This window comes from Myodes glareolus, chromosome 8, assembly GCF_982192425.1.
Source record: "Myodes glareolus chromosome 8, mMyoGla1.1, whole genome shotgun sequence".
Classification (NCBI taxonomy): Eukaryota; Metazoa; Chordata; class Mammalia; order Rodentia; family Cricetidae; genus Myodes; species Myodes glareolus.
Window position 1 is genome coordinate 10,077,247 of NC_142033.1, and position 17,115 is coordinate 10,094,361.

General features: G+C 44.3%; 1 protein-coding gene and 1 long non-coding RNA gene across 3 annotated transcripts in view; one reads left to right on the forward strand and one right to left on the reverse strand.

The window, feature by feature from the left end:
- The first annotated feature begins 271 nt into the window (after positions 1–271).
- Positions 272–17,115, forward strand: part of Rasgef1b (RasGEF domain family member 1B) — a 509,760-nt gene continuing 492,916 nt past the window's right edge. For both annotated transcript variants that reach the window (XM_087908846.1, XM_087908847.1), the window contains exon 1: positions 272–355. In XM_087908846.1, the coding sequence (XP_087764972.1) occupies positions 287–355 (69 nt within the window). In that variant the 5' untranslated portion in view covers positions 272–286. The remainder of the gene's footprint in view (positions 356–17,115) is intronic.
- Positions 929–15,415, reverse strand: LOC148121091 (uncharacterized). Its single transcript, XR_015738488.1, has 3 exons — positions 15,321–15,415; positions 2,339–2,463; positions 929–1,436 (listed from the first exon to the last, which is right to left on the reverse strand). It is a non-coding gene; the product is annotated as an uncharacterized LOC148121091 (long non-coding RNA).

A 17,115-nucleotide genomic window follows, 5' to 3' on the forward strand; every position in this document is an offset into this window, starting at 1 on the left:
ACTACCGCGCTTGTGACATTCAGCAGGACCGGCTAGCACAGCAGGGCTCCCGCGGCTCCGAGGCTGGGACGCCCGCGGCTGTCTGCTTCTTTCACCCGGGCACCTCCGGAGCGGTAACGGCGAGCTCCCCGCAGGCCCGGAGACCCCCGACGGGACAGCCTTGGCGGGCGGATCCCCGCCCCCGCCCGGGTCCAGGATCTTCTGTCCGCCCTGCTCACCCCAGCTCAGGGGCAGGGCGAAGACGAAGGCGGCGAGCGCCAGGGGGACCCGGCCTCCCTGCTCGTATATGGCAAAGTTTCTCGCGGCGCTCCTGGGCTGCACACTGCCGAGCAAGGGCGCCTCTCCCAGGCTGGAGGTAGGTGGAGGGTGTGTCCTGCAGGGGTTGCGGCCGGTGGTGGTGAGCACCCGTGACCCACCGCTAGGGTCCTCACCACTTGGCAAGTGTGTCTCACCTGAAGGACTTCTGGGGCAGGGCTGAGGAGGGTCGTGATGGGGGAGATGGAAGCCTTTGAGTCTGAATTTCTTGCCTCCCCAGCCCTCACTGCATGTTTGTTTTTCTCTTCCCTAGTTGACAGGTGAACACGTTTGTGAATCGCGTGTTTTGCGAGTTGCCTCTTGCCTAACACGCCAGGCACATTTGAAAACGAGCTGTCTCTTGCACATCCTTCCGCTGCCTACCCTGGCTTTTCTAAAATTTTAACGGGAAGCAATCTTTCATTTCAAGAGGTTTCTACCTTCTTGCCTGCTCTAACCACTCCCTTCCCCCAACCTCCAGCGAGGCGTAAACTCCTTGTAAGTTAACTCATTTCTTCTGGTGTGTGGTACACTGGGCGTGGGGAGGGAGATTAAATGGGATTAGCCACATTGCGTCTTCTGAAGGCAGCTACGCCTAATTGCCCACACCTGCTGGTGGTGCGGTGACCCTGCTGCAAGCATCCTTGCTAGGAGTTGGCTGGCTGGTTTGCTCATCCTCCTGGGGGAAATGGTAGCATCAGCGTTTTATATGAGACCCATCTGGGCCACTCAGTAGGGACAGTTCCGTGCTGCGTGACCCTTCACACTCTGTAGTTAGAAACAGGGTGCCTTTTGTCTCTCTTGCTCCTACCCTCTCCTACAGACTGCCCGACAAGCAGGCCAGGTCTACTAGGCTTGCCACCTGTACCAGTCTCAAAGCCTCCTGGAAGCCCCAGGTGCCTTGGCACTCACAGTCAGCTATTTCCAGACTGATGGAGAAATAGACTTGAGTTTCTTCTCTCAGGCACGCAGTGTGTCCTTCAGCCAGGAACTCCTTCCCATTCCAGAGTCTTTGCAGTTGCTTGTTGGCCCCCCTTCACCTTTGCAATTCTAAGTTTTCTTCCGAGATCATGTGGAAACATTCCCTGTGACTTTAGAGCTCAAATTGTCCAATCCAGTCTTCTCTCAGTGACAGGGAGAGCCTGAGGGTGAGCGGATAGAGGAACTTAGAAAAGGCAGGTGGGGAAATGCCCGCACAGGTGAGAACTGAGACCCAAAGGGTGAAGAGTCCAGCCTTAGCCATCCTCCCTACCCCCAGCCTCAGCATCTTCTCCATGGTCTGTTAGGCAGCCAGATGGCTAGGAGGCCATTCTGGAGATCTGCAGTGTACCTTTAAATTGCCGGTCTCTTCATTTCCTCTTTCCTTAGGCTGGAATTTTTGGTATAAAATTCCCAAAGCCTTCCCCAAGCAGGTGCTTCACCGTGACGTTTCGGAACGGGTTCTTAGTTGTTCTAGAGAGGAGCTGACCCCCAGAACCAGTCACCTGCACATTTAGATGACTGCCATTTTCAAACCAAAGTGGCTGTTTTGTCTTTGAAAAGTCCCAGGGGAAGAGGTGTCCCTCAGTCCTTGGTAACTTCTTATAACTTGCTCTGTGGTGTTTCCCACTCATCCAGAGGTAGGAACTACTTTCAGCATCGCCTCTCACCATCAACTGGTTGAGTTACTGTTGGCCCAATCAACCTAAAATGTGTATCAGGTGTTACATTTCATCAATGCCTCTGGAGAGAGTTCCTACCTTTGGGAGTGTCTGAGCCTAAGGAGGAGATGAAGATATAGGCATGTACTCTGTGGATACCTTTCAGATGAACCATGCTGTTCCTAAATGCAAGGGTGTGGTCCAGCTTACTACATTTGGGATGGAGAGAAATGTGGAAGAGAATTAATCCTCTCTAAATATTCATTTCTTGAAAGTACTAAGTTCCTGAAAGAGTGAGGGCGACATTTAATCCCCCAAACGCCAAATATGCTAACACTGAAGCTTCCCTTTAGTTTCAGGGAGATTAGGAAAAAAGGTGGATACTGTCATAATGAATAACCAACCTTTGATTTCATTTTGGTGAGAATGTGGCCAAAGTAGGTTTGCAAGAGAGGTCTTCTGCCTAAGTATGAAGTCCAGGATCTCTTACACATTTGCGGTTTGATCAAGGAGAGCTGACAGGTTGTGGCTAATAAGAAACAAACAGAAAAAAGTGGGGCAAAATGTCACTGTGATTGTAAACAGCTCCAGTGTCTGCCTGTGCCCTCCCCCCCACCCAGAGGCTAAGAACAGAAGATGCCTGCACATTGCAGCCAGAGTGTCTTACTGTTCATTTTGTTACCTTTTGTGGGCTTAGTAAAATTTGGATATTTGTAAAGCAAAACAAACCAAACCAAATTTTTGGAAACAATTAATTTCTAGGAGAAAAGTGAAGGACTTCGGGGACATGATAGTGGCTTGTGCATTGGGCTGTTTAGGAGTTTTTGTGCCACACTCAAGGTAAATCCTTTGCAGAAACAGCAGGGATTCTCTGTATTCCAATATCTAGACAGGGAGGCCAGAAGCACACATACAGGTGTTTCCTCTCCCAAGAGGGGAGGAGGGAGTGTCCTTGCCTGGCATTCTTTCTGTCCCCTTTGATTTATGACATATTGTGACCATGCTCCCTACGTGAAGTCAAGTCTTGCTTTCATTCTGTCTTAGTGATGGAGTCCACGTTCTAAGCCATGGTGGGAGAATAATTCATTCAGAGGCTATAGCTTTTCTATCGTTCACATTGCTCTCTCCCCTCTGCACAGCATAGCTGCATTCTAAGCTCCTGTCATCCTTACTGACCCAGTGGATGATCTTTAAGGAGTCACCTATGTTGGGAGAACACATCTAGCTCTATAAACAGGAATGTTCAGTTCTTTCATGGGTGTGGTCTCTAGAATTGCCATCCTTAGGTAGCATCTATATGTTTCAGATCTCCATCTCTATCAGAATCGCTGCCTATGTGCGAGCAAGTACAGCTTGATTTTCATCAATGCATAATACATAGTGGCTATTTGTTACCATCACATTATTCTAAGGACATATTATACATGATCTCAGCTCTACTAATAGTCCCATGACATAGATGTTATCTATCACATTTTACAGATGAGAAAATGGAGAGCATTAGAGGGTATCAATAATTTACTAAGGTCCCTGTCATAGTGGGGGCTGAAGTGTGGTTAATAACTCAAGGTTTCGTTATGTCAAAGTTCACTTCATTTCATCCATCTATGACTCCTTGGTTGTTGGAGTTGGTTAATGCCACGGTTCCTATCAGCTGTCAACTTGACAGGCTCTAGAACCATCTAGGGCAGCTCTACACATGTGAGGGCCAGGAGGGGCTTTCTACATTGTGTTAATGGAGGCAGAAGGGCCCATCTTAAATGTGGGCAGCACCAGTCCACAGGCTGGGGCCCCAGCGTGGGTGAGAAGACAAGCTAAGCAGCAACACCGCTCTCTGCTTCCTGACCGGGTGCAATGTGACCAACTGCCTTGTTCTCCTGCTGCTGGGACTCCCCCAGCATGATGGGCTGTACCCTCAAATCATGAGACACAAAAGGCCCTCCCCAAAGTCGCTTTTGTTGAGTATTTAGTCACCGCCGTGGGAAGAGGAACTCACAGTCTGTTTTGGCTTCCGTCATCTCCCTTCATTCCTAGAAAGTTTTTAATGGAGGGAAGTTAGTCCTGCCTCACTATGTCACCCTCAGTGTGACATGAAAGTCATTTACTCCCAGAGAAGTTCAAAGGCTTAGTGGACTTTGAGAAATCATCTTGGGAAAGAGTCAAGCTCAACTGTGGTGGTCCTTTAGAGGGCATTGGTGTTTGTAGAATATTTTCATGTGTGCTGTCTTCTTCATTCTGGGGAAAGTTTTCATTAGCTTATAGTCACTGTTCAGAACAATGACCTTCCTTATTTCCCCAATAATGCTGTGAAGTAAGTGGTATGGTTATTGCTGTTTTATGAACAAGAAAGCCAAGGCTCAGAGTGAGTCTATGAATTGTCCAATGCCACCCACCCACGAAAGATCTAGTCTAGAAAATAAACCCTGGACTTTTTGCCACAGTGCTTGACAGACACTTACATTGACCTACATGGTTTCTTGGCCTCTGATATTTTTCTCATCCACTCTGTCTTTTGTGCTATGGACCAGATCATGTTTCTAATAGCCCAACTCAAAATGGTGATCACTTAATTGTGATAAATTCTTTTGTGGTTTACCACTGTATACAGATTCAGTAAAGGTACATGGGTTTTCTCCATATGATAATCACAGTTTGGTGTCCTTGTCCAATCCCCTTCATTCTGCTAGGATGCTCTGTGTGCTCTGGCAGTTTTACTGTTGCTTCCGCTTCCTGCCCATGACCTGATGCCGTTATATTGTTTGACACCTGAATTCTTCCTCCTTTAATATTCATTATCGAAGCTTTATCTGTCCTTAACATCCCATCCCATCTCATCTCCAGATCTACTCCTTGGACAATATTCAGGTCTATTGAACAGTGTGTGTGTGTGTGTGTGTGTGTGTGTGTGTGTTGTGTACATGTGTGTGCATGCACATGCATGTGTGTGTTTATGACACTGTGGACAATTTTATATAACTACTTCAGTTATATCTTCAAAGGGAATTACAATTGCAGTGCTTAATGCAGGGAACTGAGTGTTAAATGAATTAATTCTCACAAAGTACTTAAAATAGTGCTCAATTCATGCTAATTTATTGATATTGTGCTGTGCCTCTTCAGTATCAGGGATGATGCACTTTCCCCTTCCGTTACACTTAGCATAATGTTTTGCACATACTTTTGCATTGAATAAGTGTGTGCTTAAAGTGATCTTCCATCCCTGTAGGGTCATAATTTTCTTTGCCAGTAAAGTGTTTGTTCAAGTTCATGTGAAATTTAGAGTTGACAGATCATCATGTATTTTTATATAAAAGATCAGGCAGTGGTGTCTTTCTGTCTCCCCATTCTCCCCAGAACCCACACACTTTGGGGAACCCTTGTTCCTTTCCCCATCTTTACAATTGCTACTTTACCAGAGCCCCCCATACAGGGAATTGTAGCTGGTCAGCTCTCTGCCTTCAGGGCCTCAGTATAAAAATGCCAAATACAGTAAACTTCCCATTGCAAGTGTCAAGGCTGTGGCTGAGAGGTACACTACTCGCATCCTATTATTCATTTTCCATGAGTTTATCAACTCATCCAACCAATTGTTTGTTCCATATTATAACATACTCTCTTCGTTCCAAGAACTCCTGGCGGCCCTTTGAAAAGACAACTCAAGCTGTTTTGACTGTAACTCACAGTAAGAAAGCTATTTTGCTTTGCACACAGTTTTTTTTTAATAACTACAACCCTGAAATTAAGTTGCAAGAACAATGTTTTTTCCTCATACCTCTGGACTTTGCAATTCTTTGCTTTGTGTCCCCCTTCTTCCATCCCTTTCAAGAGACAAACTGTAAAGACTGATAAATTGATTTTATGGGTTGTAACCCATAATTTGAAAAGAATTTCTATATAGAATAATGAACAATAAGTTTCTATTTTTACAAAACAGTTTGTATTACTCCATTATCCCCACAATATATGCATACATTATTGCACTATCAATAGGAGGGTCTAATGTTCTATCCTGGGAAGCCAGTCACGGCGAGTAACAGTCTTTTTGAGGAGGAATGCTTCTGGAGCTCCAAGTAACTCACTCACCAAACTACATTCCAAAGGTCCTGCTTTTTAGATTGCCAAGTATTTGGGCTGAAGTTTTCACATATTTCATGATCTGTGTTTTTTATATTTTAAACAATGTGACTGAATTTCCATTTATTTCTATCCTATCATATGCTTATAGCTTTCCAGTTTTGTGTTTCTGTCAATCTGTCCCTTCTCTAAGAAGGTTCTACTGCTGACTCTCTCAGCTCCTTCCCCCTCTCATTTCTGTTGCATTAGTTTATATGTTATAATGGATAGTTGAACTCTTTTTGTCTGGCAAACACCCCTATACCACCTGCACTACTTGGTCATTCTAGTGGGCATCAAGCATCTGAGAAAGAACCATTTGGCCAGGCTGTGTCTAAAGCAATGGCTCAGTCAAGCCTGGCTGTAGGTTCTGCGATGGGCCGATTGGCCGGCGGCGCCTGGAGAAGAATTTACTCTGAGAATAATAGCTCCCGATGCCACAGCTGGGCTTTCCATGAGGAGGATCACTTGCATTTTAAGCTAATGGATACTGGGTTTGTCCCATAAATTCACAATTTTTATCTGAGGGCCAGTTGAATTGCGACCACATCTGAGCCATTGTGTATGCGGGGACCACTCTGCTTACCTTTGTGTCAGCTGCTTTCAAACGCTGCGCGCAGTCCTAAATGCGCACGTTTTATTTATGGGAATGTTCGGTCCCATTATGATTACATCTGTCTAATGGCTTCTTGCTGAGAAACTGTTGGATGATTTTTTTTCTTCTTTGTATTTTGATAAGGAAAGGCTGGTGTTTCATAGCTGCCAAATGGCCGGTGCTGGCGGCAAGTCCCAGGGAGCAGGGACTGGGAGCTTAGCTCTTAATGCATCCTTTTGTTCAGCTTTCTCAGTTTGGGAGGTTTCTGTACATTGAAAACTTCTTTACTTTACTCGTCTTTGATCAAATGTAACAGGTCAGTGGCGAGTGACATTCGTGTTAGGAATGCCACTTCTACCTACATATATGCCTTTAGAGGTAGCTTATCAACAAAACAGCAACTTGAATTTACTTTTGAATTTGTGATAGACAAGGACTGTGCTTCTCCCCTTTGGTGCATTTTAAGTGTAAGCGGGACCTCTTTCTCTAGATGCCTGTCATCTAGTCACGGTTTCTTACAAACCTATACTTTGAAATAAAATGGAGGGTGCATCGCCCCGTGCGCCCACCTGAGAGTCAGTTCTGCTGTCCAAGCCCATGCCGTCCCACCCTGCCTACTCTCTTTCTCCTAGAGTGTACTGGGCCGTCCCATTTGTTTCTCTTCTTTCCCTGTCTACTATGGACAACCCGTCAGGGGTGCCTGTTCAATCTTCCTTGGGTTTATATCTTTAAGATTCATAGTTGATTGAATGAAAATGAGTTCATTCATTTACTGATATGACAACCATCATTTGAGGGCCTGCTGTAATCAAGGAGCAGTGGCTCTGTGGGCCATCTCACAGTGAGTCACTAGTTGGTTTTGCCCTGCAAGTGTCCCCTCTCCTCAGTCCTGAAGATGCTGTGTGCACTCCCAGTGCCTTCTCACCCTCACGTTCACACTTAGCAGTATGGTCTTCAAGTTCTCCTCGGTGGTCTCCAAGGTCTTCTGTTGGGTGTCTTGTGCTGCCTAGTCCAGCTCACCGCCTGCTTCTCCTTTTGCTCAGCATCCTTATGTGCCAGGTATAAATCCTTGCCTCTGTGCTGTGGTTGCTGGGACCTGCGACTCTGATCCACCTGTGTCATTCTTCCTCTCTTCCTACCTGAATGCTGCTCAGTCCTCAGAGGCACAGCAAGAAGTCAGCCCTTTACAAAGCCTATCCCGTATATAGCAGAGAGGCTCTGAGCACACAGGCTCTCACGCCTTATCTAAGTTACTTTAATTAAATATGTCTTTGCTTTGTGCCTCGGTTTTGTTTCCTATAACCATGGGATAGCAATAATGTCTGTCTTATTGAGTCATTATGAGGATTAATTAAAATAGCAGTTGGCATGTGTAGCACTAACTTTAATTTTTATTATAAACCTTTATCTTGGCCTATGCATGACCTAAGTTACCTCTCTGCTTTGGTTGTTCTAGGACATAGTATATATATACACAAACACACACACACACACACACACACACACACACACACACACGTTTCTGAATCCTCCACGGTGCTGAACAAAATAGAGGTGTTCAATCAATGCTTATTTAATTTTGTAAAACTCCCATATGCTGTTTGAGCAGGATCTAGGAACCAATTTATTTCTAGATCTATGTAATTTTATTTCTTGGAAATGTGACAGCCATGTCTTTTAACGACTTGCCCTCCAATCTATGGGACACAGATTGCAGCTAACTTAGGCTGCGGATGTATAAATGGCGCTAATGTACTTTTACACACGACTGTGGCGGAAACAGAACTCGAAAAATGTGGCAATTATAAATGCCACTTAAGTGCAATTCAGCCACAGATCGCAATACAGTTAAATCCGGAGCGCTTTTAGTTTTCAGTTGCTTTGCATACATATACTCTCCATGTAGGTCAAGTGGAGCAAATCCATGCAGAAAAGTCAAGGTTTTGTTCATCAGACATGTATTTTCCATGCTGTTGGTGAGGAATTCTGATCAGAAGTTAGATTTGGGGGAAGTAATTTCCCCCAAAGAGCGCTTGCTCAGTGGGCTTCCCTATTGTGTCCCCAGCAGGACAGAGGCAGTAATGATGCCCGACTTCCCTGGAAACCCGGTGTGGTGCCAGGATGCGCGGGGGTTTGCTTTCATTGCCAGTATTTGTACTTGACTGGAAGTCAAGCGAGGGTGTCTATAGTGAGGACCACGGGGCTGGGAACAAGAGCAATGGAGCTTTGAACTGTAAAGACCAGACAGCAGGAATCCCAAGCTGTGGTCCAGGGGCAGCTCACCTGCTTCCCAGCTGCCTGCTGGAGGAAATGCCCTCTACTCCGACCACTTCATGACCGGACATGAAAGAGTCCGTTTTCAATTGGCTTCACTCACAGAAGCGATGTCAAGTCCCGGTGTGGTACCACATGTGACAGTCAGCTATGACTCATCAAGCGTTATACAAATGGGAATTGCTATTTCTGATATTGTAATGAAGAGAACAGACACCCAAGGCCCCTACTTGGCCATCCGGCGCATGCAGGGACTTGCTGGTGAAAGAACTGTTAGTGGTGGTATGGATGGGAAAGAAGAGGGCTGCTTCTGTTTGGAAGACAGAGAAGAAAAGATGGAGCAGTTACAGTTGACAGCTGGAGCCAGGACTTCTAAATCCAGCGGGCGGATGGCTAACTACACCGTTGTATTTCTGAGTCAGTGCCTTGATGTGATTTAATTGTGCCGACAGCCTGAATTCCAGGACCTTCACATCCCATGGCTTTGTCTTATGGAGATATTTTTTTCCCCTCTGAAATGATGCTCCTTAGTCTGTGATGATTATAAAGTCATCTGCCGTGATTTACATCTCTTGGGAAGGCTGCAGGCTTGAATGGGCTCCCAGCAGTCACTGGGGTTTAAATCTTGCCTTAGTCTGGGGAAAGTGCTTCATTTCTTTTCAGTTTCTTATGGTATTAGGTGTTATACTTTATCCAGTCTGTTGACTTGGGGGAGCCCAGTGAAGGACACAAGCAGGGGAGGTAAGAGTTTACCCCATTATTTCACAGACAGGCAGGGGCACCTGATTGGCCCAACACTACATTTCCTTCTTAGAAGTGGGTCCTTCAAATTAGAAACACAGATCTAAAGATTTGGAACTAGGATCCATACATAAGAATATGTTTGTCTTTCTGCTCCTGGGCTGCCTCATTCTGTGCAGGGTAAATCCTCTAATTTTACCTACTTACTTGAAAATTTCATTTGCCTTTGCAGATGAATGAAATTCTACTGTGTATCAGGAAAGCAGAAAATGGTTATTGTGGGAGGGGCCACACTGATTTGTAGTCTCCCCTACAAAGTAGCCTTTGCTGACCCCGGGCTCCATGGGTTGACTTGGGAGCTCACACTACCCAGTTTTCGCCAGAGAACACATGGGGTACCTGGGAAGAACCTGATGCCCTCAAGGTGGAAGTGGAGGAGTGTATGATGCAGGAGCAGGGCATGGGTGTGAGAAAGCAGCATTTTTCTGCAGTCATATACACACAATTGATCTATGCAGTCCTGTTGACTTTCTTTTCTATTCTGTTTTCTCAGTGGGCTTCAGGAAGGGTTTTTGTGAAACATACCCTCACAAGTTTTTTTTTTTTTTTTTGGGTCAATGAACCTATTCTTTATGTTCATTTAAGCCAAATCCCATGTATATTAAAATGTGTTGTCTTAGCCCTGCCTAAGTAAAGCAGAGAGTCTTGGTGTCAGCTCTTCATCCAATGAAGCATTCATAGCCATTATGAATACTAAATATAGGAAAAAAGACAAATCTCATATGAACATGAAAAACGCCCAGCATCTTAGCTGTCCGAGGGATGTAGATTAAAAACTCCAGAGTGTCTTTCTCACACCGGTCACAAAGGCTAGTATGAAGGGAATGAATAGCAATGAACTTTGACCGAGATTTTGAGGACCATCAGAAACCCTCATGCACTGTGGGAAGAATGCGATTTAGTGTAGGCACTGCAGAAATAAGCATGGCCGGTCCTCCAAGACTAAAGATAGAATTTCCATATGATCCAGCTATAGCGTTCTCGGTATATACCGTAAGGAAGCAAAGCTGGCATACAGAGATAACAGAAGATCAGTGTTTATTATCTTTATCATTATTCGCTGTAACCGAGGTATGAGATCAGCCCATCAGTGGATGAGTGGATAGTGAGAACATGGTCTTCATATGCCACAGAGCGTTTTAAGCCACAAAGAACTGACATCATATTTGTGGGAAAATTTCACTATGTTAAACAAAGTAAGCCAAATTTCTGAAAGCAAATATCATGTTTTCTTATATGTGAATTCCAGACCTTTAAAAATTCATTAAGATACAAGGACGATGATTTGGAAAATCTAACGTGGTCAGGGGAAGAGAGGAGCATGTGATCCAAGTACATAATATATTCCCACTATGAAAATGTTGCAACAAAACCCGTTATCTTGTACAATTTGTGAACACTAATAAAAATAAAGTTATAAAAAGTGTTATCTATCTTTTAGGAAAAGCTGGGACGACGGGAGAGGGCAGACAGGAAGATTACACAGACAGATGGACGCACGAGCATTTGCTCCTGGAGCGGCCTTGAGGATAAAACCACGACACAACCAACAGTTAAAGCAAACCCAGAAATGATGGTGGTTTTATTTCTCAGCTCCGCTCTCCAGCCCCATGTATGTTTGTGTATGTGAGATCGTGCGCATGGAGGCTTCTCAGGGGTTAGCAAACTGCTCTTGCTTCCCTTTGGAGTGTTCCTTTTGCCTTCTCCTCCCCCTCCTCTTCCAGTGTAGGGAGTTTCCTTTCTAGGAATCTGCAAGGGGGCTATGTGAGACTTTCAAGTTTTCCCATCTCATTCTGCAAATAGAATGGAATAGAAACTGATTTCATCTTTTTACATGTATAAAGAAACAGTGCATCTGACTTCACAGAAAGAAATGATTGGAAAGCTTCCAGCCAGGCCCTGGGGAAAGCCCTAAAATTATCCTCTGCCTTATGGGCTGTCCAGATTGTTTGTACGTGTGACTGAGGAGGGGCGGGTAGGGAAGAGGGATTTGTGAAATAAAATATTTCATGCCCAGATGCTGTGAGTCCATCAGATGGCTGGGTGCACCCTCCTGATGACTGATTTTTTAAAGGTCTGTTTGCTTGGAGCTGGGTTTGAATGTCCAAGCAGCTGGGCGGACCCTCTGGAGTTCCTGGATAATGCAGCTCCCTCTTTCTGTGTACCGGGTAGGATTCCCTTATGTGCAGTGCTTCCAGAATAAACATAAGGGCTTCTCTGTCCTCTCCTTGAGCTGCATCTTTGATTTCAAAATGACATGGGCTAGGTGACTAAGAAATAGGTTCTTACTTAGCAGAGTTGGTGGGCAATAAATAATAATTCTTTAGAATTTACAAAAGCACTTTGCATTATTTTGTTAGAAACAGAAGAACTGTGGGGGGCTGTTTTACTTTATTTCAGGTAAAAAGAAGCCAAGATGCAGAGAATTAAAAAATAATAGTTACTGGATAAAACAACAACAATAGCAAAACAAAAAATGCTTGGATCTAAAATTGTCAGATAATAGAAATAATTTCCTACCTTCTAAAAGCAAACATGTCTTCTTTTTAAAAAAGGATAATGCTTACTGTGTGTGTGTGTGTGTGTGTATGTGTGTGTATGTGTGTGTGTGTGTGTATGTGTGTGTATGTGTGTGTGTGTGTGTGTGTGTGTGTGTGTGTGTTGGGGGTGTTTCTAGGGAGTTTATTTGGCCAAAGGGTATAAAGCTGAAGCAGATTCAGATTAACTATAGTTAAAAATAGTGTATTCTGTCTGTCTGTCTGGAATATCTTCCTAAGTGAATACAATTTAGGTGCTCTCAACGCACATATAAAGAGGGGTAACCCTGTGCAATGATGGATAATGGTGGGCATGTTAATTTTTACTGTATATATCATGATATTAAATTATAAACCTTGAATGTAAGTGATAGAGTCAAACTATAAGAACATCCCAACAGAAAGAACCCTGATATGATAGTCTCTGAAAGAACGTGGGCCAGCCCAGCGATTTAAAACACCTATCACCAGCAAAAGGTGTGTCTAAGAGGTAGAAAAACATATTAGTTAAATGAAAATATTCTGAAGGGCCTTCCCATTTCTGCACATGCTGATAAATAAGTTAACAAACGGCAGCAGTGCCGATGATGCTTTCCAGAATTCTTCCAGGGCTTTGTGCCATGCCATTAGCATAACTCATGCCCTTTGTTCTGGTCACCAGATCTCTCTGACTTCCTCTTGTCGTGGTGCAGGGCACTCAAGCTGGGAACTGCAGAGAATGGTAACGTCTTTCTCTCTCTTGAAAATGGCTGTGAAGGTGCATCAGATTGGGGTGACCCCCCCGGCGCCCGCTTCTGATGCTGTGCGGTTTCCTGGCTTGCAGGAGGCCGAGGATGTTAGAGTGGGAGAGAATGATCAAAACGGTCTATAGCTTAGTGATTAATAGATTCTGAAGCACTTCGACCAATCCTCTTAATAGCCTTTCAAAGATTATCATTTCCATTGGAAGGATTTTGAGACTGTGGTTCAAAGAGAGGAAGCAGCCATCCTGGTAGAACCAGGCCAGAAGGACTTGAGCTGGGACTCCAGTCCCAGGTCTCCTGCTCTTTTTTTCTCAGGCAACCGAGATGCTCTCACCAGTGTGAGGAGAAAGTTGAGACCCAGACATGCCATTTTTATCAAATGGCTTCAGCATCCAATGAAAGCCTGGTTTCCTGTTTCTACTCTCTGGGACTATTCTTCACTGATTGCTCTCTGGAGTTTATCTTCAAATCTCTTCTCTGTTACTTGTTTGCTATTTATGTGCTGATAGCCAAACTATTTAATGTCATGACTCTTTAAAGTGTTCATATGTAAACTGAAGATGGATAGTACTTCTCATGAGAACTAATGGGAAAACATGATCTGGTGTTAAGTGTGATGTGTACGTACAATTAGCCTTAGAGGTTCTTCTTTCTTTAGATTTTGTAGTTGATCTTGATTTACATTTTGGCCTGTGTCTTTCAAATTCCTAATTAATTTTTTATTATATAATTTATTTATTTTGTGTGTCTGCTGGGGCTGTGCATTTGGAGGTCAAAAGGCGGCTTGTAGGAGCCAGTTGTCTCCTGCCACTGTGTATGGTTCCAGGTGACCAGACCAGGTCTTCAGGCTTGGCAGTCAAGGCCCTTCCCTGAAGAGCACCTTGGCCACTCTACTAAAATTTTATTTGTGCTGTTCTTTTGCAAAATGTCACAATCTGGATGTGTGTGAGTGTTGAGTGGACATGCGGTAAGGATGGGAAAGGGCCCCAACACACGTTTTATGCCTGGCCTGCATGGAAACCAAATTTACTTTGCAGCACCAACAGTGAAAGGCTGATTTGGTGCCCTTTTCCCTGGCAGATAAGCTGGTACTGTCTTTCTTCCTGATGTCTCGTGTCTGTCATACACTGTGGTAGGCTGATTCCTCACTGACCAAGTCTATGCTTTAGCCCAGCTGTGTGTGCCTTTTGTTGTCTGGCGCTGGAGAGAACGCAAAGGGAACAGGATTTGGTACTTGGCCTCAAGTTTACTTGTGCGGGCTTGATTTCTAAGCACAAAACAGGAGACTCATCCTGAGCTGAGGCGTGAGGGGAACTGCCATGCCACCCTTTCCCTCCCATGAGACAGGGTTTCTCTGTATAATAGTCTTGGCTGTCCTGGAACTTTCTTTGTAGACCAGGCTGGCCTCAAATTCACAGAGATCTACCTGCCTCTGCCTCCCAAGTGCTGGGATTAAAGACATGTGCCATCACGCCTGGCGTGCCATGCCTGTTCTAGGTTAAATGTTTCATGAGCCCATTTTTTTCTAACATGGTTCTAGGTGTGGCAACATTACTCTAAACACTTTTTTCAAATGTAGATAATTTAGAAGAAATTATGCTTTTCCAAATTGGTGCCATGCACAGGTAGGACACATTTTCATGTGTACCTGATGCTTTTCAACATGCACGCAAGCATCTAAAGTAGAAGATGAGGCTGTGTGTGGACTTGCTTCCAGTTGTACAATCTTCAAAGGAGGGCAGTTTATTGGATCTCCTGGTTTTGTTTTGCTGCACCTCAGAAAAATTCCACCCCTTACATATAAAGCTCTAAATGTCAGCATCTTGCTTGGCTTTTGTGTAGACTAAATGAGGCAGGATGTAATAGGGTAGTCAGTAGTGTTGACAGTGGGTATCTAATTAGCAATATTTTCTTTTCTATGGTGATGGGCATTCTCCTTGTCCTTCCTATGCTAGAGGTATACATCAACCATTTCTTTGGAAGAAACCCCCTTCCACTTGCTTCCTCCTTTACCCTGGATCACTGTCTATAGTGTGGCGTGATACCACATGCATAGTCCATCAAAGGATTAATAAGGCTGTGCTTCAATCTTTCTGGTTTGCTGGCTCTCCTAAATAAAATAAATCATTATAGCTTGTATGTGTGTGTGTGTGTGTGTGTGTGTGTGTGTGTGTGTATGTGCATGCACTCAAACCATTGATGTCCAAAGCAACCAATTAGACAGACAGACAGAGAGAGAGAGAGAGAGAGAGAGAGAGAGAATAGAAAATCAATCCTTACTAAAATTGACATTTCATCTAACCTAAGCAATTGATTTGCTTACATTCTCTGTGGAATCCTGTGGCGGTCTAAGATTATTCCAGATGAGTACATCGTAAGGTTCTAATGGGCTCTTGGTGTCAGGATGGATATTATTTGAACACTAATCTGTGGACAGAATTCAGAAGGGATTCTATTCTGCACAGCACATGGGCTCCCTGGATGAGCAGCTCATGCCTGTGACATCACAAAGAAGCTTTGGGCTGAGAGCACCATGGAGGAGCTATCCTGCTCCACACCAGGGGAAGAGACTTGAATTCTCTTGCCGCCTCTTGATTTCCGTCTGCCCTGAGCTCCAGGTAGTCAGTGTCCATGCTGGGTGGCATGACGCAGGACTCTCCTGCTTCAGTTTCTCTATTTGTTTTGTCCAAGGAAAGCATTGACCAGGGGGAGAAGAAGCTGCAAAGAAAAGACATTTGGTACCTCAGATGTCTTGGTGGAGTCTCTTTGGTCTGTCCCTGTCCCTCTGCCTAGGATTACAGCCCCTGTGATGTAGATCTCTCCTCTCAGCCCTCGGCTCCAGCTGCCTGTGATTTTCCCTCTGATACTTGGCGACCTGATGTGTTTTCCAAGACATTACATCATGTCTGGTGACTTTCCTGTACTCTTCCTTAATTCCATCTTTCTAAGTCATCAAGGGCTACAAAAACTTGAGTTTGTTGCATGTTTTAATCAGGACTTTAAATGACAGAGGAGCAAAAGCAATCTTTTGTTTCCTTCATCTTTCTGGTCTGGAACTTCCTCTATTGCCCAAACTGACCTCAACCTCTCCTTGGCATCCTGAATGCTCATGAGGTAGCAACTTATTGAAAGATAAAAATGATCACATGAGTTATTGGCTCATGCTAACCTTTTCCAGTCCATGAAGGTGCTGTTTGTGTCATGTGTGTGAACTCACGAGATTCTGATCTGACGTACTCCTCAAAGCAAGCTTCCTTCTTGCTGACCTCACCTGATACAGGACTGACCTCACCTGATACAAGGACTCAGTCCAGTGCCTGATTCAAGGGTGAAGGGTCTCTCTTCATCCACCCTTGTAGGAGCACTGACCCCATGCAGGACTCAGTCCCATGCCTGATACAAGGGTGAAGGGAGCACTAACCCCATGCAGGATTCTAACCCATGAGCAAATCATCCTCAAAGTCCCGCTCTCTAGTATTGTCATGTTAAGGCTAAAGGTTTTGTGATTTAGGGGCAGAATCAAGCTTTCAGGCACAGTAACTAATCTGGAGCAGGACTGGGGCTTAGCTATGTTTTATGACTCTAATGCTAGTATTTTTTTTTAATGCTTCAGACCCTGTATAGTGATTAGATTTAGTTCCCATTAGTAAAATACATATATTTGGGCTTTCAGTGGTAGGTGCATGAGGGTGGTGGGTAGGTTTTGATTCATTTTTAAAAGCAATTAACCCGAAGTGATAAATTTCACTTCAGTGGAAGTCACCTGTTGTGCCCACTTACACTTGTTTAAAGATGTTCCTCATGTGTGTTTCAAACACACATTTTTAAGAGACTGTTTGTTGCATGGTAGTTTTGGCTTAGAAAATATAATTTATACTTGTGTTGAAGGATTATAAAAACACCCACAAAGAATCCCAATCCCTGAATACATTCCACAATTTTTGGTTTCTAGGGAACTGGTCTCTCTTCAGTGTCTCATCAAGAAGGGTCATTTGAGCTTCAGTGCATACCCCTGAGAATTGGAGTATCAGTTACAGTGAAACTGTTAGTGTCTCCCCTTATGATAATAGCAGCCTAATGCAAAGGATATAAGATAGAGATTATATCCAAACTAAAAA